The sequence below is a fragment of the Monodon monoceros genome, unplaced genomic scaffold (assembly GCF_005190385.1).
Source record: "Monodon monoceros isolate NGI ecotype Baffin Bay Population unplaced genomic scaffold, NGI_Narwhal_1 Super_Scaffold_11, whole genome shotgun sequence".
Lineage (NCBI taxonomy): Eukaryota > Metazoa > Chordata > Mammalia > Artiodactyla > Monodontidae > Monodon > Monodon monoceros.
This window is the reverse complement of record NW_021703767.1, coordinates 8,168,562-8,186,649: the sequence shown is the minus strand read 5'-3', so window position 1 is coordinate 8,186,649 and position 18,088 is coordinate 8,168,562. Positions and strand designations below refer to the sequence as shown.

Genomic DNA, 18,088 nt, shown 5'->3' with positions numbered 1-18,088 from the left:
TTCAGACACAAATGTGTGATTGCTGCCAGTCATAGCAGTATGAAAGGCTTTAAAAAAATACATACGTGCTACTCATTGTTTGCCAGCATTTCACATTGCAGTATGACTTCTGTTTGCTTTTTTTTGTTTTTGTTTTTGTTTTGTTTTGTTTTTGCGGTACGCGGGCCTCTCACTGTGTGGCCTCTCCCGTTGCGGAGCACAGGCTCCGGATGCACAGGCTCAGCGGCCATGGCTCACGGGCCCAGCCGCTCCGCGGCATGTGGGATCTTCCCGGACTGGGGCACGAACCCGTGTCCCCTGCATCGGCAGGTGGACTCTCAACCACTGCGCCACCAGGGAAGCCCTGTTTGCTTTTTTTTTAAGCTGTCTGGGAGACAGTTACATAACTGTAAATAATTTATTGATACTATTTTAACTCGTCTTTTAAAAATATCAGCAACTATCCATTTGAAACACTATAAAAGTAGGGCCAAAATTAATATGTCTTGTTCATATCTAAAATATGCATAAATTTGCAGTTTTTAAAGCTGGTAAGTAGTTCTTGATGTTAATTGTGGAGGATGACATTCACATCAAACTGTTAATTTTTGGACTCTTCTAAAACAAATATTCAGAGCTAATTATGGTACATATTGAGAAGTTTCCTTATGAGTTCCAGTAATATGAATAATTTTTTTTTTAAAAAAAGAGCTGGCTTGGCACTTCTCTGATGGTCCAGTGGTTGGGAGTCTGTCTTCCATTGTGGGGGACACAGGTTTGATCCCTGGTTGGGGAACTGGGGTCCCACATGCCACGGGGCAGCTAGGCCTACACACTGCAACTACTGAGCCCGTGCGCTGCAACAAAAAAAGATACCACATGCCACAACAAAGATCCCACATGTCACAACCAAGACCCAATGTAGCCAAATAAATAAAGAGCTGGCTTTGATAAACAGTGTAATGGGTTTTTAATTCTTGAATTATTGTGACATTTCCCTTGTAAATTTTCATCTGCCATATATTCTCCGTTGTTTATTTTAAGAGACAGTTCAGAACAAGATCAGAAATAGGCTTTTAAAACTACTTTTAATAGATAATTTTGTATTATACTTTTAGGGGAGTATTTCACAGATTGAAAAGGAGTACCAAGTTTTACAAGAGCAGCTTAAGGAAGCATGTGAAAATTATGAGCAGAGAAATATCAAGGGGTCAGAAGAAACCAAGGATTTGGAAGAAAAGTTGAAAAGGCACCTAGAAGAAAACAAGGTAATCCTATCTGAAACCCTCTTTAATAAGCATGCGGTATCATTAGGAGAATTGTGCTCGTGTAGCCTCAGTTAGCTGAGCTACTGCATTGTTGGCTAAACAAAAGGAATCTTTCTCGTTGCCTATTTCAGATTTCTTTGTGACATATTAAAGTAACAGTATTTTTTTTTGCAGTGTTTTAGAAGCTCTACAAGTTGCAGTCGAAGAAAAGGGCTGTGAATCTGAATTTTCATATATGATAATTCAGTTTGTTTGCTTAAATAAAACTATTTTCTGAGGGAACTCTTGTCCTGCCGGTGGGAATGTAAATTGATACAGCCACTATGGAGAACAGTATGGAGGTGCCTTAAAAAACTAAAAATAGAACTGCCATATGACCCAGCAATCCCATATTGGGCATATACCCTGAGAAAACCATAATTCAAAAAGAATCATGTACCACAATGTTCATTGCAGCTCTATTTACAATAGGCAGGACATGGAAGCAACCTAAGTGTCCATCGACAGATGAATGGACAAAGAAGATGTGTCACATATATACAATGGAATATTACTCAGCCATAAAAAGAAATGAAATTGAGTTATTTGTAGTGAGGTGGATGGACAGTCTGTCATACAGAGTGAAGTAAGTCAGAAAGAGAAAAACAAATACCATATGCTAACACATATATATGGAATAAAAAAAAATGGTTCTGAAGAACGTAGGGGCAGGACAGGAATAAAGACACAGACATAGAGAATGGACTTGAGGACATGGGGAGGGGGAAGGGTAAGCTGGGATGAAGTAAGAGCGTGGCATGGACTTATGTATACACTACCAAATGTAAAATAGATAGCTAGTGGGAAGCAGCCGCATAGCGCAGGGAGATCAGCTCGGTGCTTTGTGGCCACCTAGAGGGGTGAGATGAGGATGGGATGGAGACTCAAGAGGGAGGAGGTATGGGTATATATATGTATAGCTGATTCACTTTGTTATAAAGCAGAAACTAACATACCATTGTAAAGCAATTATACTCCAATAAAGATGTTAAAATAAATAAATAAATACCAAAAAAACCCCAAAAGTATTTTCTGGAGACTAAGCTCCAAGTTAAATTATTATTATTATTATTGTTTAAATATTTTTATCATTGTGTTCTGAATTCATGGCATTTTTTTTTTTTTTGGCTGTGTTGCGTCTTCGTTGCTGCACTTGGGCTTTCTCTAGTTGCGGCGAGTGGAGGCTACTCTTCGTTGGGGCGCGCAGGCTTCTCATTGTGGTGGCTTCTCTTGCAGCGGAGAATGGGCTCTAGGTGTGCAGGCTTCAGTAGCTGTGGCTCGCAGTCTCTAGAGCGCAGGCTCAGTAGTCGTGGCGTACAGGCTTAGTTGCTCTGCAGCATGTGGGATCTTCCCAGACCAGGGATCGAACCTGCGCCCCCAGCATTGGGAGGCGGATTCTTAACCATTGCCACCAGGCAAGTCCCTAAATTCTTTATAGTGAGAGAAGTTGTGTAGCAATAGTGGTTCAGAGTGTGAGGCTTGGAGTCAGACTGACTGGATTCAGATCCAGGCTTAGCTCTATACTAGTTCTGATCTTGGTCAAGTTATTTAGCATCTCTGTGCTTTAGTTTCTTATCTGGGAAATTTGGGTGACAATAGCTCCCATTTGCCCGGTTAGATTAATACTTGTAAAGTACAGTTATCCCGCAGTACTGCAGGGGATTGGTTCCAGGACCCATTCAGAAATACCCAACTCCACAGATTCTCAAGTCCCTTGTATACAGTGCTGCAATATGGTGAGCCCTCTGTATCCGAGAGTTCCACATCTGAGGACACAGAAGGCCAGCTGTACTTAACGTTGCCTGGTGCGTGGTAAGAGCTCTCTAAGTGTTGCCTGCCACTACTGTTACTACTACTATCATCATCATCTTCATCTTACTGCTCAGGAAATGTAAACATAAGACACGGAGCGTTGGCATACTACAACTGTGAAGTCACCCAGAGTATCTTGGTTGAGTCTACTGAGCTTAAGATTGACCTTCAGTTACATGTGACTGGTTCTTGGAGTAATACTGATTCATGGCAAGGCCCAATTGAATTAGTGGGAAAATGGAATTATAGATGTGAGGAAATCATGGTACATTTGTTTTTTAAACTAAGGTCTTTTTAAAAAAATTGATAGCTGATTTACAATATTAGTTTCAGGTGTACAACATGGTGACTTGATAAGATTATGCGCCATTTAAAGTTATTACAAAATAATGCCTATATTTCCCTGTGCTGTACAATATATGCTTGCTGCTTATTTATTTTATACATAGTAGTTTGTGTCTCTTAACCCCCTACCCCTATCATGCCCTTCCGCCCTTCCCTCTCCCCACTGGTAGCCACTAATTTGTTCTCTCTATCTGTGTCTGGTTTGTTATATTCATTCGTTTGTTTTATACTTTATATTCTACAAATAAGCAATAAAATAGAGACTTGTCTTTCTCTGTCTGACCTATTTCACTTAGCAGAATACCCTCTAGGTCCATCCATGTTCTTCCAAATGACAGAACTTCATTCCTTTTTATGGCTGAGTAATATTCCATTGTGTATATATACCACATCTCTTTATCCATTCATCTGTTGATGGACACTTAGGTTGCTTCCATATCTTAGCTATTGTAAATAGTGCTGCTGTGAATATTGGGGTGCATATATCTTTTTGAATTAGTGTTTTTATGTTCTTTGGATATATACCCAGGAGTGGAATTGCTGGATCACGTGGTAGCTCTATTTTTAGTTTTCTGAAGAACCTCCATTCTGTTTTCCATAGTGGCTGCACCAATTTACATTCCCACCAACAGTGTACAAGGGTTCCCTTTTCTCCACATCCTTGCCAGCATTTATTGTGCTCTTTTTAAATTTTTTTTTGGCTGCATTGGGTCTTGGTGGCTGCAAGTGGGCTTTCTCTAGTTGTGCCGAGCGGGGGCTACTCTTCATTGCGGTGCGTGGGCTTCTCATTGAGGTGGCTTCTCTTGTTGCAGAGCACAGGCTCTAGGCGTGCGGGCTTCAGTAGTTGTGGCACGCAGGCCCTAGGGAGTGCGGGCTTCAGTAGTGGCAGCGCACAGGCTCTAGGATCCGCGGGCTTCAGTAGTTGTGGTGCACAGGCTTAGTTGCTCCACGGCATGTGAGATCTTCCCGGACCAGGGATCAAACCTGTGTCCCCTGAATTGGCAGGCGGATTCTTAACCACTGTACCACCAGGGAAGTCCTATTGTGTTCTTTTTGATGACAGCCATTCTGACAGGTGTGAGGTGATATCTCATTGTAGTTTTGATTTGTATTTCTCTCATGATGAGTGATGTTAGAGCATCTTTTCATGTACCTTTTGGCCATCTTAATGTTTTCTTTGGAAAAATATCTTTTCAGGTCTTCTGCCCATTTTATAATCAGCTTGTAAAAACTGAGGTCTTTTGTACAGAGGTAACAAAGGGCTGTTAGTCCATTTAAGAAAGGAAGAATTTGTTCCAGATGTCTGAGTCAATAGCTGACGTCACATATTAAGTAGAGGAAAATGAGCTGTGGGACCTTAATCAATAAACTCATTTATCGAGATTTAAGTATGCCCAGAAGAAAAGGGTTGGTATGTAAAGGTTACTGTTATAACATTCCTTAGGACATGTTTTTACTTGGGATGAGACTGGGGAGATTTGAAGAATGAGAAGAATTGGAAGGAAGCAGCCTTTCTGCTCAGTTGCCCAGATGAATGAAGTCTTCTTGATTGCAAAGAGGGAAAAATGAGCAAAAGTAAAGCCCTGCACAGTGGCTCACAGAACACTAATTTGGATAAGCTGCTTGGGGGGCTTAACAAAATAAAATATTTTTGTAAACTTTGTGTTGCCTCAGGAAAATTCAGTTTTCAGTTTTAATAAATCCGTGCGGGAATGCCTGTGTTCACCCGATTAAGTGCTGAGGGCAGATTTGCAGACTCAGCCACTTAATTTTAGGTGGGCATCTGGTGAGTGAGGTTTCTTTCTTTCTGGCAGAGGCTTGTCCAGCTTCATAAACTGCTGGTCTGACTGGGTCCTGTATTTGTGCAGCTCATCAAGGCTTCTTTGTACACTTGACCAAGAAATGTACAGTAAATGAGCACGCAGGGAGGAGGGCTGTGAGAGCAGCAGCTTTGGCTGGTAGGCTTGGGCTTCTGACCTGCTTTTTAACTTGGCTAAGGCTCTGGGTCGGGTTCCATGTGGTTGTACTTAAGAGTAGTCAGTCCATTTTTAAAAAAGAGCCATTATTTAGTCCCTCAAATTACAGGCCAGTTAGGTTATTAGACTTTCCATGTAAAATGTATACCTGTTTCCTAGCAGGATAAATTGCTTGTCTGAGATCCTGAGGTTGTTGTCTGCATAAGAGCAGATGAGGTTTAGTTGCGGCCACTAGAGCCCACGAGCCACAGCTACTGAGCCCACGTGCCACAACTACTGAAGCCTGCGTGCCTAGAGCCTGTGCTCTGCAACAAGAGAAGCCCCGCAATGAGAAGCCCGCACACGGCAGCTAAGAGTAGCCCCTGCTCGCTGCAATTAGAGAAAGCCCATGCACACCAATGAAGACCCAACGCAGCCAAAAATCAAAAAACAAAAAACGAAAAACAACTTGGGCAATAAGAGTCAGACTGCCTGGCTAGTGACCCCAGCACCACCACTTAATAGCTTTGTGACCTAAAATAATTTACTCAATCTCTTCGACCCTCAGTTTCCTCATTAATAATGTAATCTCTACTTCATAGTTTTGTGAGGACTCACAGAGGTGGTTGGAAAGGGGTGGGGAATGGCCAGAGATAAGTATAGAAGGAGGAAGAATTGTCCCACCCAGAATGCTGTCATGCCCTCTTTGAGAAAAATCACTTATTTACAAAGTACTTGAAAAGCGCTGAGCGTTTACAAAGCATCAGTAAGAATCTGGGCCAGCTATTGCATATAGCTGATGGAGTTTGATTATCATGAGCTAGGGATGGGCCTATTCTCTATTCCCTGCCAGAGGAAAATAGCAATTCTAAAGCCAGAGTCTCCTATTGTTTTTAATGTACGGCTCACCTGCAACCAGCAGGTTATAACCGGTTGCCATATTGCTCAAGGGCATATGTTCTTTCTTGTTTTATTAAGGTAAAAGTCACCTTTAACCACTATAAAGTATACAGTTCAGTGGTTTTCAGTATATTCATCATGTTGTATAGTCATTACCACCATCCAATCCAGAACCGTTTTCAACACTCCAAAAAGAAGCCCTGTACCCATTGAGCAGTCACTCCCCATCTCTCCTAGGTCATATGTTCTTAAGGTGCTTTAATGGGATTTGCTTATAGCTAAGATGGGGATTTAGTTGACATTGACTCTTAAAACACAGTCAAAATAATTTTGGCCCAGAATAATTTATGGAGTAGAATTTGGAACTTTGTCCTGTTTCAACAGAATCTTGGGCCCCTGCCTGCCAGAACTTCCTCAGCTCATGTCCTCATAGAGGTGGGGTTCTCCTGTTCAGTTATTGCCCTTGCCAAGTTCAGCCTTTTAAAATTTTTTTTTTAGATTTTTTTTTATGTGGGCCATTTTTAAAGTCTTTATTGAATTTGTTACAATATCGCTTCTGTTTTATGTTTTTTTGGGTTTTTTGGCCACGAGGCATGTGGGATCTTAGCTCCCCAACCAGGGATCAGACCTGCAACCCCTGCATTGGAAGGTGAAGTCTTAACCACTGGGCCGCCAGGGAGGGCCCCAGCCTTTTTTTTTTTTTTTTTTTATCATTTATTTATTTAGTTATTTGTTTATTTGGTTGTGCTGGGTCTTAGTTGTGGCAGGCGGGCTCCTTAGTTGCACCAGCATTTTTTTTAATCTAACATTTATGGAGCTCATGTTATGTGCCATACTGAGTTGTAAATATTTTACATGTATTATTTTATTTAATCTCAAAACAATCCTAGTGTACTAGTGTTACAGTATAGTATATAATATTCTCTCCATTTTACTGATAAGGAAAAAGGGGGCCGGACTTGCTAATGCATCTTGCTCCAAGTCACACCAGTACTAAGCAGGAGAACAGGTGGTGAGTGTCGGGCTCCAAATACCTTGCTTTTGTTCTCCCTTAAGAGAATGTCAGTTCCACAACCAGTTGAAAAACATTTCTCAGCATTTCATGAGCAGCCTGTCAGTTAATCGACGCCATAATAATGCCGAGTAACAACCACCCACAAAAACCTCAGTGATGTATAACAATGAATATTAAATGTGTGAGTCTGTGGGTTAGCTGATCCCGATTGGGCTTGGCTAGACTGTTTCACCTTTGGGTCAGCTAGGGCTGTGCTGTTCTTGGCTGTGCTAGAATGGCCTCAGCGGGGACAACAGGGGCAACTAGATCTGCTCCATGTGTCTTTCATCTTCCAGTAAGTACAAGGGCAAGTGAGGACAGTCACTGCTAATATCACATCAGGCAAAGCAAGTCACATAGCCAGCCCAGATGCCAGGGGTGGGGAAGAGACTGCCTCTTTAGTGAAGGGAACGCCAAGATCCCATGAGAAAGGGTGTAGATATGGGGAGGGGTGAAGGATGGGGCTGTGAATGCCATCCCTCTGCCACAGTAGGTTAGCACCAGTAATTCACTAATGCTCAGTAATTACCAAGAGCTTAAGAGACCGACCTTCTGTGATTGGTACCTAACTCCATCTTCTGCCTTCTTCCTTACGTAATGGATAGTGCTTGTCATGTGATTTGCTCACTTCTGGACCTTTTCCCAGCACTGTTCCTTCTGCTTCAAGTGGTCTTCTTCCTCCCCAAGCCTGGCTCACTCCTCCTCACTGTTTGGGTCCAACTCGGGCATCATGTTGTTGAGGAAGCAGTCACTGACGACAGCTCAGGCTTGGTTAAACGCCCTTATTAATGCAGTGGTGATAATGAGTGCCTCACACTATATTATACAGTAATTATTTTGTTAATATCATTATTGAGATAGAACTCACATACCATAAAGTTCACCCATTTAAAGTATATAGTCAGTGTTTTTACTATATGCACGCTGTTGTAGCCATCACCACAATCTTAAGTTTAGAACATTTTTATCGCCTCAAGACGAAATCTCATAACCACTACCAGTCACTCCCTGTTCTCCTCCCTCCCTCCCCCAGCTGTAGGCAAGCACTAATTTACTCTCTGGATTTGCCTGTTCTGGGCATTTTATATAAATGGAGTCATATTATATGTGGTCTTTTGTGAGTGCCTTCTTTCACCTAGCTTAATGTTTTCAGGGTCCATCCATGTACATTCATCCGAGTAACGTGTATCAGCACTTCATTCCTTTTTACTGCTGAATAATATTCCTTTGTGTGCTGTATCACATTTTATCTACCCATTCATCAGTTGATGGACATTTGGATTCTTTCCAGTTTTTGGCTGTTATGAATAATATTGCTGTGAACATCTGAGTACAAGTTTTTCTGTGGACATATGTTTTCATTTCTTTTGGGTATATACCTAGGAGTGGAATTGCTGGGTCGTGTGCTAACTCTATATTTAAGAATTCGAGAAAGCTCCATACTGTTCCAAAACAGCTGCACCATCTTACATTCCCACCAGCAGTGTATGAGGGATCCAATCTCTCCATGGTCTCACTAATGCTTATTATCATCTGTCTTCTTGATTTTAGCTGTTCTGATGGGTGTAAAGTGGTTTCTCAGTGTGGTTTTGATTTGCATTTCCCTAAAAGGTTAATGATGTTGAGCATCTTATATGTGCTTAATGTCCATTTTTATATCTTTGGAAAATTTGGAGAAATGTCTGTTTTAATCCTTTGCCCGTTTATTAATTTCATTATTTGTTTTTAAATTATTGAATTAAGAGTTTTCATATATGTGTATTCTAGGTACAAGTTGCTTATCAAATATATGATTTAGAAATATTTTCTCCCATCTTCCATATTTGCAACTTTATTTCTTCTATCTCCTGTTCCGTGGGTTGTCTTTTCACTTTCTTGATGGTATCATTTGCAGCACACAAGTTTTAAATTTCAGTGTAGTCCGCTTTCTCTATTTTTTCTTTTGTTGCTTATGCTTTTGATGTCATAGCTGAGAAACCACTGTCAAATCCAAGATCACCAAGCACCAAGATTTACTCCTGTATTCTAGAGTTTTATAGTTTTAGCTCTCTCCACTTAGGCCTATGATCCATTTTGAGTTAATTTTTGTGTATGGTGTAGTAATTATCTTTTATGCGTGTTTCCCCCACCAAACTGCGATCTCCCTGAAAGTGAGGACTGTTTCTTAGCCATCTTTGGATCTCAGTGTACAGACTAGGAGCTCCGCCGATGTTATCAAACAGTTGTACTTGGGCCCCTGAAGAACTGGGTTTAGTGAATTGTGTCTTCATATTCTGTCAGCCTACATGAAAGGCTATCAGGCCTGGACGTTGTGTGAAGATTGTTGCTTTATTTACCGCTAGTATGTAGTTGAGGATATTACCCATTCTTTCATTTGACAAATATTTATTGGATGCTTCTTAAGTGCCAGGCTCTGTGCTGATCTTCCAGGACTTTTATGCAGCATCCTCTTTATGAGGCCCTGAGAAGTAATTTCTCTCTACTTTTACCATCTGCATTTCTTTGTGCAGTGGGCTTGTTTTTATTTGACTTCGACTGCCAGAAAGTTTTAATACTGTTTCTGAAGAATGGTTAGGACCTCATGCCATTTGTTTTTATATTACTCTGGCTCTGTTTTTATATTATCATTCTTATCTTTTTATTCTGTTTTCTTTACTTAGCATTCTTTTGTATTTTGTATTTTTTAAATTATATATATTACTGAAGGCACTTCAAATATTTATTTTAAAACATAGTTGAGGTTTAAAAAAAGAGGTATAAAAACCAAATCTTCTCTAATTGAGAAAAAGACTTTCAGAGGTGTTTATAATTATGTCAGTGAACTGTGTAAATACAGGATGCAGTTGTATACAGCCTGTTGTTTCTCCTATTCTAATGTTTCAAAGAAAGGCATTCAGATTATTCTTTTTCATGTAGTCAGAGACAAGCTCGTGATAGCTGCCCTAGGCCAGCTATGTCATTAAAGGGTGGTGAGTACAAATGGCGGATGAACTCATGTAGCATTTTTCATGGCTGAGCTGTAGGGGGGTGTGTGTGTGTGTTTATAATACTTTGTGCCTTTTGATACCTGAACTGCTTGAGGTACTTGTTGCCAAGTAGGTTCTTATGTCCCAGTATAACCTTGAGGTTGTACATCATCTCCCAGCCAAAGGGCTGCATCCTAGGTGAAATCGTTGGCTTAGAATAGAGGCAAGAAACAAGTCTGGCTTGGCCATCAGCAGCAAGGCGTGCATATGGACATTGGTCATGGTAGTAGAATACGGGATCTTGTAAGCCTAGTAGGCATGGTGGTCACCTCTGTCACAGTAATGACTCAGCACATTCAGGATCAGCAAGATTGCAGCAAGGAAAATGAGTTGAACTGTCCCCGTGATGGAGGGAATGTCACTAAGCTGTTGAACCGCTGCTGCCTTAGAACAGTTGGCCTGCACATCTCAAGGCCATTGAGGTCAACCCTACTCCTGCAGCGGGACTTTAAAGTCATTAAGGACCTGGACTGGTTAGCAAACCTGCTTCCCAGGAACATCCGAAATCTTGGTGTCAAAAGCTGATGAGGGAGAAATGTCCTTGTAAGTTGATGCCTCTTTTGACTAGGCAGCCGTATTTCACAGGGAGTCTGTGTAACTTGGCTTCAGGGTACACTGTCTTTTCTGAAGGAGGAGGCTCCAAGTTTCTGTAGCTGAACCCCTGTCTCAGTGACCTGGTCACATTCTAAGCCTAAGCAGGAAGTTCAGGCTACAGGGAACCTGGTCAGAGGTGGAAAATGAAAGGCTCCCTAAGCAGGAATGAAGTTGGGACTTCAGTAAGCAGTCGTCGTTACTAGTAGAATTTCAAACTGGAAAAGAGTAAAGTTGAAACGTGCTTCTTTTAGTCTCTTATAAATATTGCTCCATTCTAACATAGTAATTGTTAGAAATATTAGTCTAGAGCGTGTTCATTTATAAGTGGCTGGCATCTTACAGGCATATGCACCGCCTGTATATCTGCTGGCACTGAAGAGATGACGCCTCGAAAAATGACATAAAACTTTTAGAGAATTTGTAGGTTCAGAAGAAGTTTCAAAAGGCAACACCTGTGTAAGAAAGCTGACCAAGCAGGCTGTCTCAACTGGTGTTGTACCTAGCCGTCCAGAGCATCAAGATAACAGCTTTTCATTTCTCTTTGTCATATTGCCTGAAATTCTGGCAGGTGTTGCAAACCAAGGGGCTTTGTGACCAGGCAGAGATAACACATTTATATTTTGAAAAGCAAACGAAAAGTACTGGGCTTGCCAAATAAAACATGTGTGCAGACTCCCTGTAGCTTAGAGGATCATTTAGGCTGAAGAGTGAAGCGTGGATACTTCCAGGCCGGTTGAAGTGGTTCGTCTGAGCACCGTGCTGCAGTCAGGCGCCCTCGGGGTGAGGGATGGCAAGGGAAGGGGAGGAAGGATGTTCTGGAAGGATGCCTGGGAGTTGGCAGGCCCTCGGCTGGGGGTGGGCTTAAGTCAGGGGTCCAGAGAAACTTGAGGGTGTTGAGGGAGGAAGGGCCCCCCGAGGGCGGAACCCACTGCCAAAAGGAAGACGGGAGGCTGCTGAAGACAGACGAGAGTCTTTTTCAAAACCGTCTCAGAGGGGAGTCTTAGCTTTCCTCCTCATCTTTCCAGCACCGCATGTCTCTGCTCCCAGAACCCCGGTTGAGACTATTTCTTCTGCAGTCAAATAGACTCTTCATGGTCTGGAAACTTGCCTTCTTTAACACTGTAGACCTCGTTTTATTCAGCTAACCACTGTAACTGTGAGCTTCTTGGAAGAGAAGTGTTGGCTATTTAACTGAAGTTTCTAACATGGCTTTTTATGGGGAAATGCATTCCAAGTTACAACTAATTAATTGGTGAATGGACTTTTGGATGGTAGTATATTAATGGGGTTGGAGTTTGCCATATTGGGAAAGGTTCTTTGGGGAGCAGAACACACCTGACTTGATGGTGTGCTGACCCACTCTAGAATAGCCTGTTAGAAGATGTGTAAATCAGCAAAACTTGGAAATACGTTATTCCTTCCTGTGTGGCTATGTTGGAAGACTGAATTCAGAATTTTATTCCTTTGATTTGTAGTCTTTGTCAAACACTTATAAATTTCTACTCTGTCCCATCAAAATGATTGCAGGGTCAAAATTATTAAGTCCTTATATATATTTTATTGTTTACTCATAAATTTATTTAAATGTACATATCTAGGTTAATTTCCCTCTTTCCTGTACATCTTCCATATTCTCCTTTTTTGTTAATGGAATTTTGTTTAGTTATTCATCCAAGGTAGAAACTTATCTTTAACTCTGTCACCTTCTGCTCTACCATATATCCAGTCAGACACGTGGTCTTATCCATTCTAGTCTTGTAAAGTTTCCTTTATTTTTTTTTTATCATCCCTACGGCTACCACTGTCATCCTCATTGTCTCTCACCTGGGCTATTGCAGTGAGATTTTTTTTTTTAATTTAATTTAATTTTTATTTTTTGGCTGCGTTGGGTCTTTGTTGCTGTGCGCAGGCTTTCTCTAGTGGTGGCAAAGGGGGCCTACTCTTCGTTGCGATGTGCGGGCTTCTCATCGCGGTGGCTTCTCTTGTTGCGGAGCATGGGCTCTAGGCACGTGGGCTTCAGCAGTTGTGGCACACGGGCTTAGTTGCTCCGGGGCATCTCAGAAAGTGAGGGCAATTATTTTTTCAGTTTTATGTGTACACACATGCATACATATATATGTATATACATATGCTGTAGATCATTATTAAAATGTATTTGCTATTGTGGGTCACAATAAAGTGTCAGAGAAAGTCAAGGAAATGTGAAAGTCACTATTCTCTTCCTTCATGCACCCTCTTAACCCTGGTCCACCTCTTTGTCTTTCAGTTATTTTTCTAAAATAGGAATCTCGTCATCTCACAACCCTGCTTAAGAGCCTTCACTGGCTTCCCGTTTTCAGCAGGATAAAGTCCACATTCCCTAGCATGGCTTACAAGGCCCTTGACCATTTTAACCCAAGGTGCCTCAGATGCCATTCTCCGTGCCCTGACTTCTGAACACCCACCTCGTCCTCCAGCCATGTAGCACCTCTTGCTTTTTTGCACAGACAGGCCTTACTCTTTTAACCTTCTGCTCCACCAGTTGCCACTACTTGGAATCCATTCTCCATGTGACAGACCCATTTTTTAAGACAGAGATCAGATATCACTGATTTTGAGAAGCCCTTCCCAAGTACCAGATAGTCTGTCATGTCTCTCTCCATCCTTGTTTAAGGGCTGAGGCTGTGTATTGTGCGACTTTATGTCCAGCCTCGGCCAGGGTAGCACATACAGCCAGCTCCTGAGTGTGTGTTCTGTGGAACTGGAGTCATTGGTTAAGCTAGCACGCCACCACAATTATAGTCTTTCAGGCTTTTTTTTTTTTTTTTTTTTTTAAGTATATCTTCCCATTTATTTAGGTACTTTCTAAAATGTTTTTAGATCTCAAAGACAGAATTAGATTGGTTCCTCGAAGATTTGGAAAAGGAAATTAAAAAATGGGAACAGGAGAAAAAAGAAATCCAAGAGAGACTAAAGGCACTGAAGAAGAAGATGAAAAAGGTTTTAAATGCCAGTGAAATGTAAGTAACACTTGAAAGTCAATGATTTTTACTTATTTATTTATTATTGGGGTATATTTTGGGTTATTTTTCATTTTTGATATTCAATTTCAAGCTATATCAAGTAAAGTGAAAATTTTAGGTATTTTCATTTCATTTTAAAGAACATCTGTTGGGGAATTATTGCACCTAAAACTTTTTATAAACCTACCATGTTTGCAGATAAATTACGTAAAGGTAAGACTGCAGATCAACAAAGAACCAACTTCCAGTCTGAGTACCACCTCTTACTGTGAACATTACCTTTAACCCCTCTTCCTTATTGTAAAATGAGAGGGCTTGTCTAGATCTAAGGTTCTTTCCAGCACTAAGATTCTGTGATGATCATTTTATTTATTACTTCCATCCTGAATCTTTAAATTATTAAAATTTGGTTCTGTAATACGAAGGATTTGGTAATACATTCCAGGCAGTTGTCAGATGGACCAGGTTTGTTTCAAGATTCTCTGTGATCCATTCCTAACCCCTCTTTCCCTAAACAGTGATATGTCATATGATTCCTCAGCTTAATTGTTATCTACTGTTGAACAAAACACCAGAAACTCAGTGGCTTAAATTAATTTTTATTTGATCCTGCTCTTGCAGTCTGGGCTGTTTGGCTGGACCATTCTTCTGCTGGTCTTGTCAGTGGTTCCTCTTGTGGCTGGGCTCAGCTGGGATGCTGGGGTGACTTGGCCTCTTTCTTCCTATGCAGTTTCAGGCCTTCTCTCTCTCCATGTGGCTTCTTCTCTCTATTTGATCTCTCCATGTGGTCTCCATCATGGTAGCCAGACCGCTTATGTGGTGGCTAAGAGCTTCCAAGAGTGCAGAAGTGGAAGCTGCCCACCCTTCTGAAGGTTCAGACCCAGAACTGTCAGAGCATCACTTCTTTTTTTTTTTTTTTTTTTTTGTGGTACGTGGGTCTCTCACTGTTGTGGCCTCTCCCATTGCGGAGCACAGACTCCGGAGGCACAGGCTCAGTGGCCATGGCTCATGGGCCTAGCCGCTCCACGGCATGTGGGATCTTCCCGGACGGGGGCACGAACCTGTGTCTCCTGCATCGGCAGGTGGACTCTCAACCACTGCGCCACCAGGGAAGCCCAGAGCATCACTTCTGCCACATTTTGTTGTCCTGAGCAAGTTGCAGGTGCAGTGGCAGAAGCCAGAGACAATTATGAAAGAAGGCAGAAATTCCATGAAAAGCCACCTAGTATTGAGAACTTAGAGAAACTATTTTGTGAAAGAAGTGAAATGGCATTTAACCTGGTTCTCAGTGGAAATGTGGGTTTTTTAGTAAGTAGAGATGACTAAACAGGTGTATAGGTGAGCGTGAAAGAAGAAGCAGAACCCACCTGCTACAGAACATTGCTTAAGTATCAAAGATTTACACAGTTTGTTTTGAAGAGTTGTCCCACTGTGTGCATGCGAGTGTGTGTTCAGTTGGACTTGAGGTTCTGTTTTTTTTTGTTTGTTTGTTTTTTGTGGTACGCGGGCCTCTCACTGCTGTGGCCTCTCCCGTTGTGGAGCACAGGCTCCGGACGCGCAGGTTCAGTGGCCATGGCTCACGGGCCCAGCCGCTCCGCAGTATGTGGGGTCTTCCCGGACTGGGGCACGAACCCGTGTCCCCTGCATCGGCAGGCGGACTCTCAACCACTGCGCCACCAGGGAAGCCCCGAGGTCCTGTTTTAAAGAATAGAAGGCTGTTTTCATTTTGAGAGAGAACCACTGTTAAACTGATGATGATCCGACACCTTACTCCTCTGTCTCGTGTTGAAGCCCCTGGAGGTGCTCCTGACAGAGGACTGAGACAGGGGATCTTTGCTGCAGACATGCGACTTAGAGTGAAGCAAAAAGGTGATCTGCCCTGCAGGTGCAGAAGGAAATTTTCCCAAAAGGAAAATGGTCCAAATTCTTTGCCTATTTAGAAGATATTAGAAATGAAACAAAAATAAATGTAAAGAATTCAAGAAATGTTTGCATGGATATAGGAATTTACTGTGTGAGATCGTGTTTTTAAAAACCTTTGAAAATTAATTAAAATTTGGTGATTATACTTACTTGTAGGTATACCCAGGAAAACGCTGGAAAGGAAAAGGAACGTGAATTACTTCTGGACCAGTCCTTTGAAATCAGGCAAATTAAGCTTAAATTTATTTTAACATCTTATTATACTTTTAATACCAGAGGCACAGTCTGCACTTATTGAGACATCCAAATATATTTTTACTTGTCTGTTTCTTTTAAATGATTATGTTTCTCTTTTTAAAAATTTCTCTATTTTATGATTTAGATTAATATTTAAATAAATTTATTCTTTAAATATTTTTATTTTATGATGTTTCTCCTTTTGTTTCACATTGTCGGTGTAAAAAATGTCCTGAATTTATCATTGTTGATTACTCTTCTTTTCCCTTGAATTAACCTGAAACTAAAAATGTGTTTGAAAAACTTTTGTGTTACTTGAAATAGCAGTCTCAACTATATTATGGTAGTTTCTTACTCTACAATTAAAGATTTATTAAAGAATTTTTGTTATGAACCTATAAAAAGTTTCCTTTTAACCTTTATAAATAGAAATGTTTGTACATACTGGTAACCAGTGTATTCAGTAGTAAGCTGTATTCTGCTTTTCTTATTTAATATTGTTTCATACACATATTTCCATTTACGTCATAGTCCATGCCGGGTTTTTGTTTGTTTCTTTTTAAGCTGTTATAATCGTAATGCCATGAACAGCTTTGTGCATATCACTTTTTTCCTTTGGGTTATTACCTTGTAATATGGGTCAAAATAGAATTTCTGACTCAGTAGCCAGATTAGACTTAACCTAACCTCATAAAAATGGTGAACCAGTTTCTCAGCAGTCCCACCAATACTCACTTTTAATTTCACATCTTCCTTCGATCATTTGTAAAGTGCAAAGAGCACATGTGAGTCTTGCATTATATAGTCAAATATTAGGCAAGAAGTTTCTCTAGAAGATGTGTAAGTCTTTTTGTGGCATGACTTAAAAGTTAACCTGGCTTCAGCCTTTGTGATCTCACTGATTAAGTTTTTTTCAATAAGTTTTTTTTTCTTTAATATTTGCAGTAATACATTTATGAATGAGAAAATGAAAATAGAAGAGTGTATAAAGAAAGAGAAAGAGCATTATGAAGAGAGTCTTCAAAGGGCTGTGGATGCAGAGGTGAGACCAGGACACTTGGTGACTGACAGATATGGCAGGATATCATTTGTTTACTTTGTGTTTAATTACACATGAGGCACGACAGCATTGCTGGGAAGTGTGGAGGCTGAGGGATATCCTTTCACCCATAATCCTACCTCCCTGGAACAACCACTCTCTCCTCGCCTGTAGCTTTAAAATTTTTTACCTTTGTGCTTATTTATTACATAGCTGTACTCATAGTGTACACCACATTTTATAACCTGCTTATTTAACATAATTCAATCATTTTCCATGCTCTACACTGTTAATGCCTTCATCATATTTAGTCAAGTGATGCACCATGAAGTAGCCAACCATAAAATCTATTTGCCAGTGCTAGAAAAGGAACTTGAAAATAATCCATTTATTAAGAATATACTCTCCTCCCCACAGAAGAATATATACCAATGTCAGTATACGATTTGAGAAACTACTGAGACAATAATAATAATAATGACTTCTCGCTGTATTTTATTTAGTTCCTGAAATATGGTTGTCTTTGTTTTTCTAATTGAGAAGTAAATGTTACTTATTTGTGTATGTGTCTATGATTATTCTAGGAAAGTAAGGAAAAGCTTAGCTTATGCAGTCTGTAAACATGAGTCTTCCAGTGAAATATCAGCTATGCAGCTGCTTTTATAAAGAAAGGAAGGAAAAACAGTCCAAGTACTTCTACTTTACCAATCCTATGCCTGCATCTCTGTTCCCAAGTCATTCAGTTCCCATTTGTCACCATTTGGCAAGCAGGTTTGCCTGGTGGGCCCTGTCAAGGTTACTGACACCTGGATTAAAAAACAAGGCAGGTCTACATTTCCTGCAGTGACTTTTACAAAAATGGCCAGTTGGCTTGTGCGGGGAGCCACAGCAGAGAGTCTAAAGTTTTAAAAACAT

General features: G+C 40.8%; 1 protein-coding gene across 8 annotated transcripts in view; it reads left to right on the top strand.

Annotated features, from left to right (window-relative positions):
- The window catches only part of TTC3 (tetratricopeptide repeat domain 3), a 140,193-nt gene that overhangs the window by 104,850 nt on the left and 17,255 nt on the right, over positions 1-18,088 (top strand). For all 8 annotated transcript variants that reach the window (XR_003792285.1, XR_003792286.1, XM_029213875.1 and 5 more), the window contains 4 exons: positions 1,098-1,247; positions 13,832-13,971; positions 16,054-16,122; positions 17,080-17,176. Coding sequence is in view for 6 of the 8 variants with exons in the window: in XM_029213875.1 (XP_029069708.1) it covers positions 1,098-1,247; positions 13,832-13,971; positions 16,054-16,122; positions 17,080-17,176 (456 nt within the window). In the remaining 2 variants the exon portion in view is untranslated. The remainder of the gene's footprint in view (positions 1-1,097; positions 1,248-13,831; positions 13,972-16,053; positions 16,123-17,079; positions 17,177-18,088) is intronic.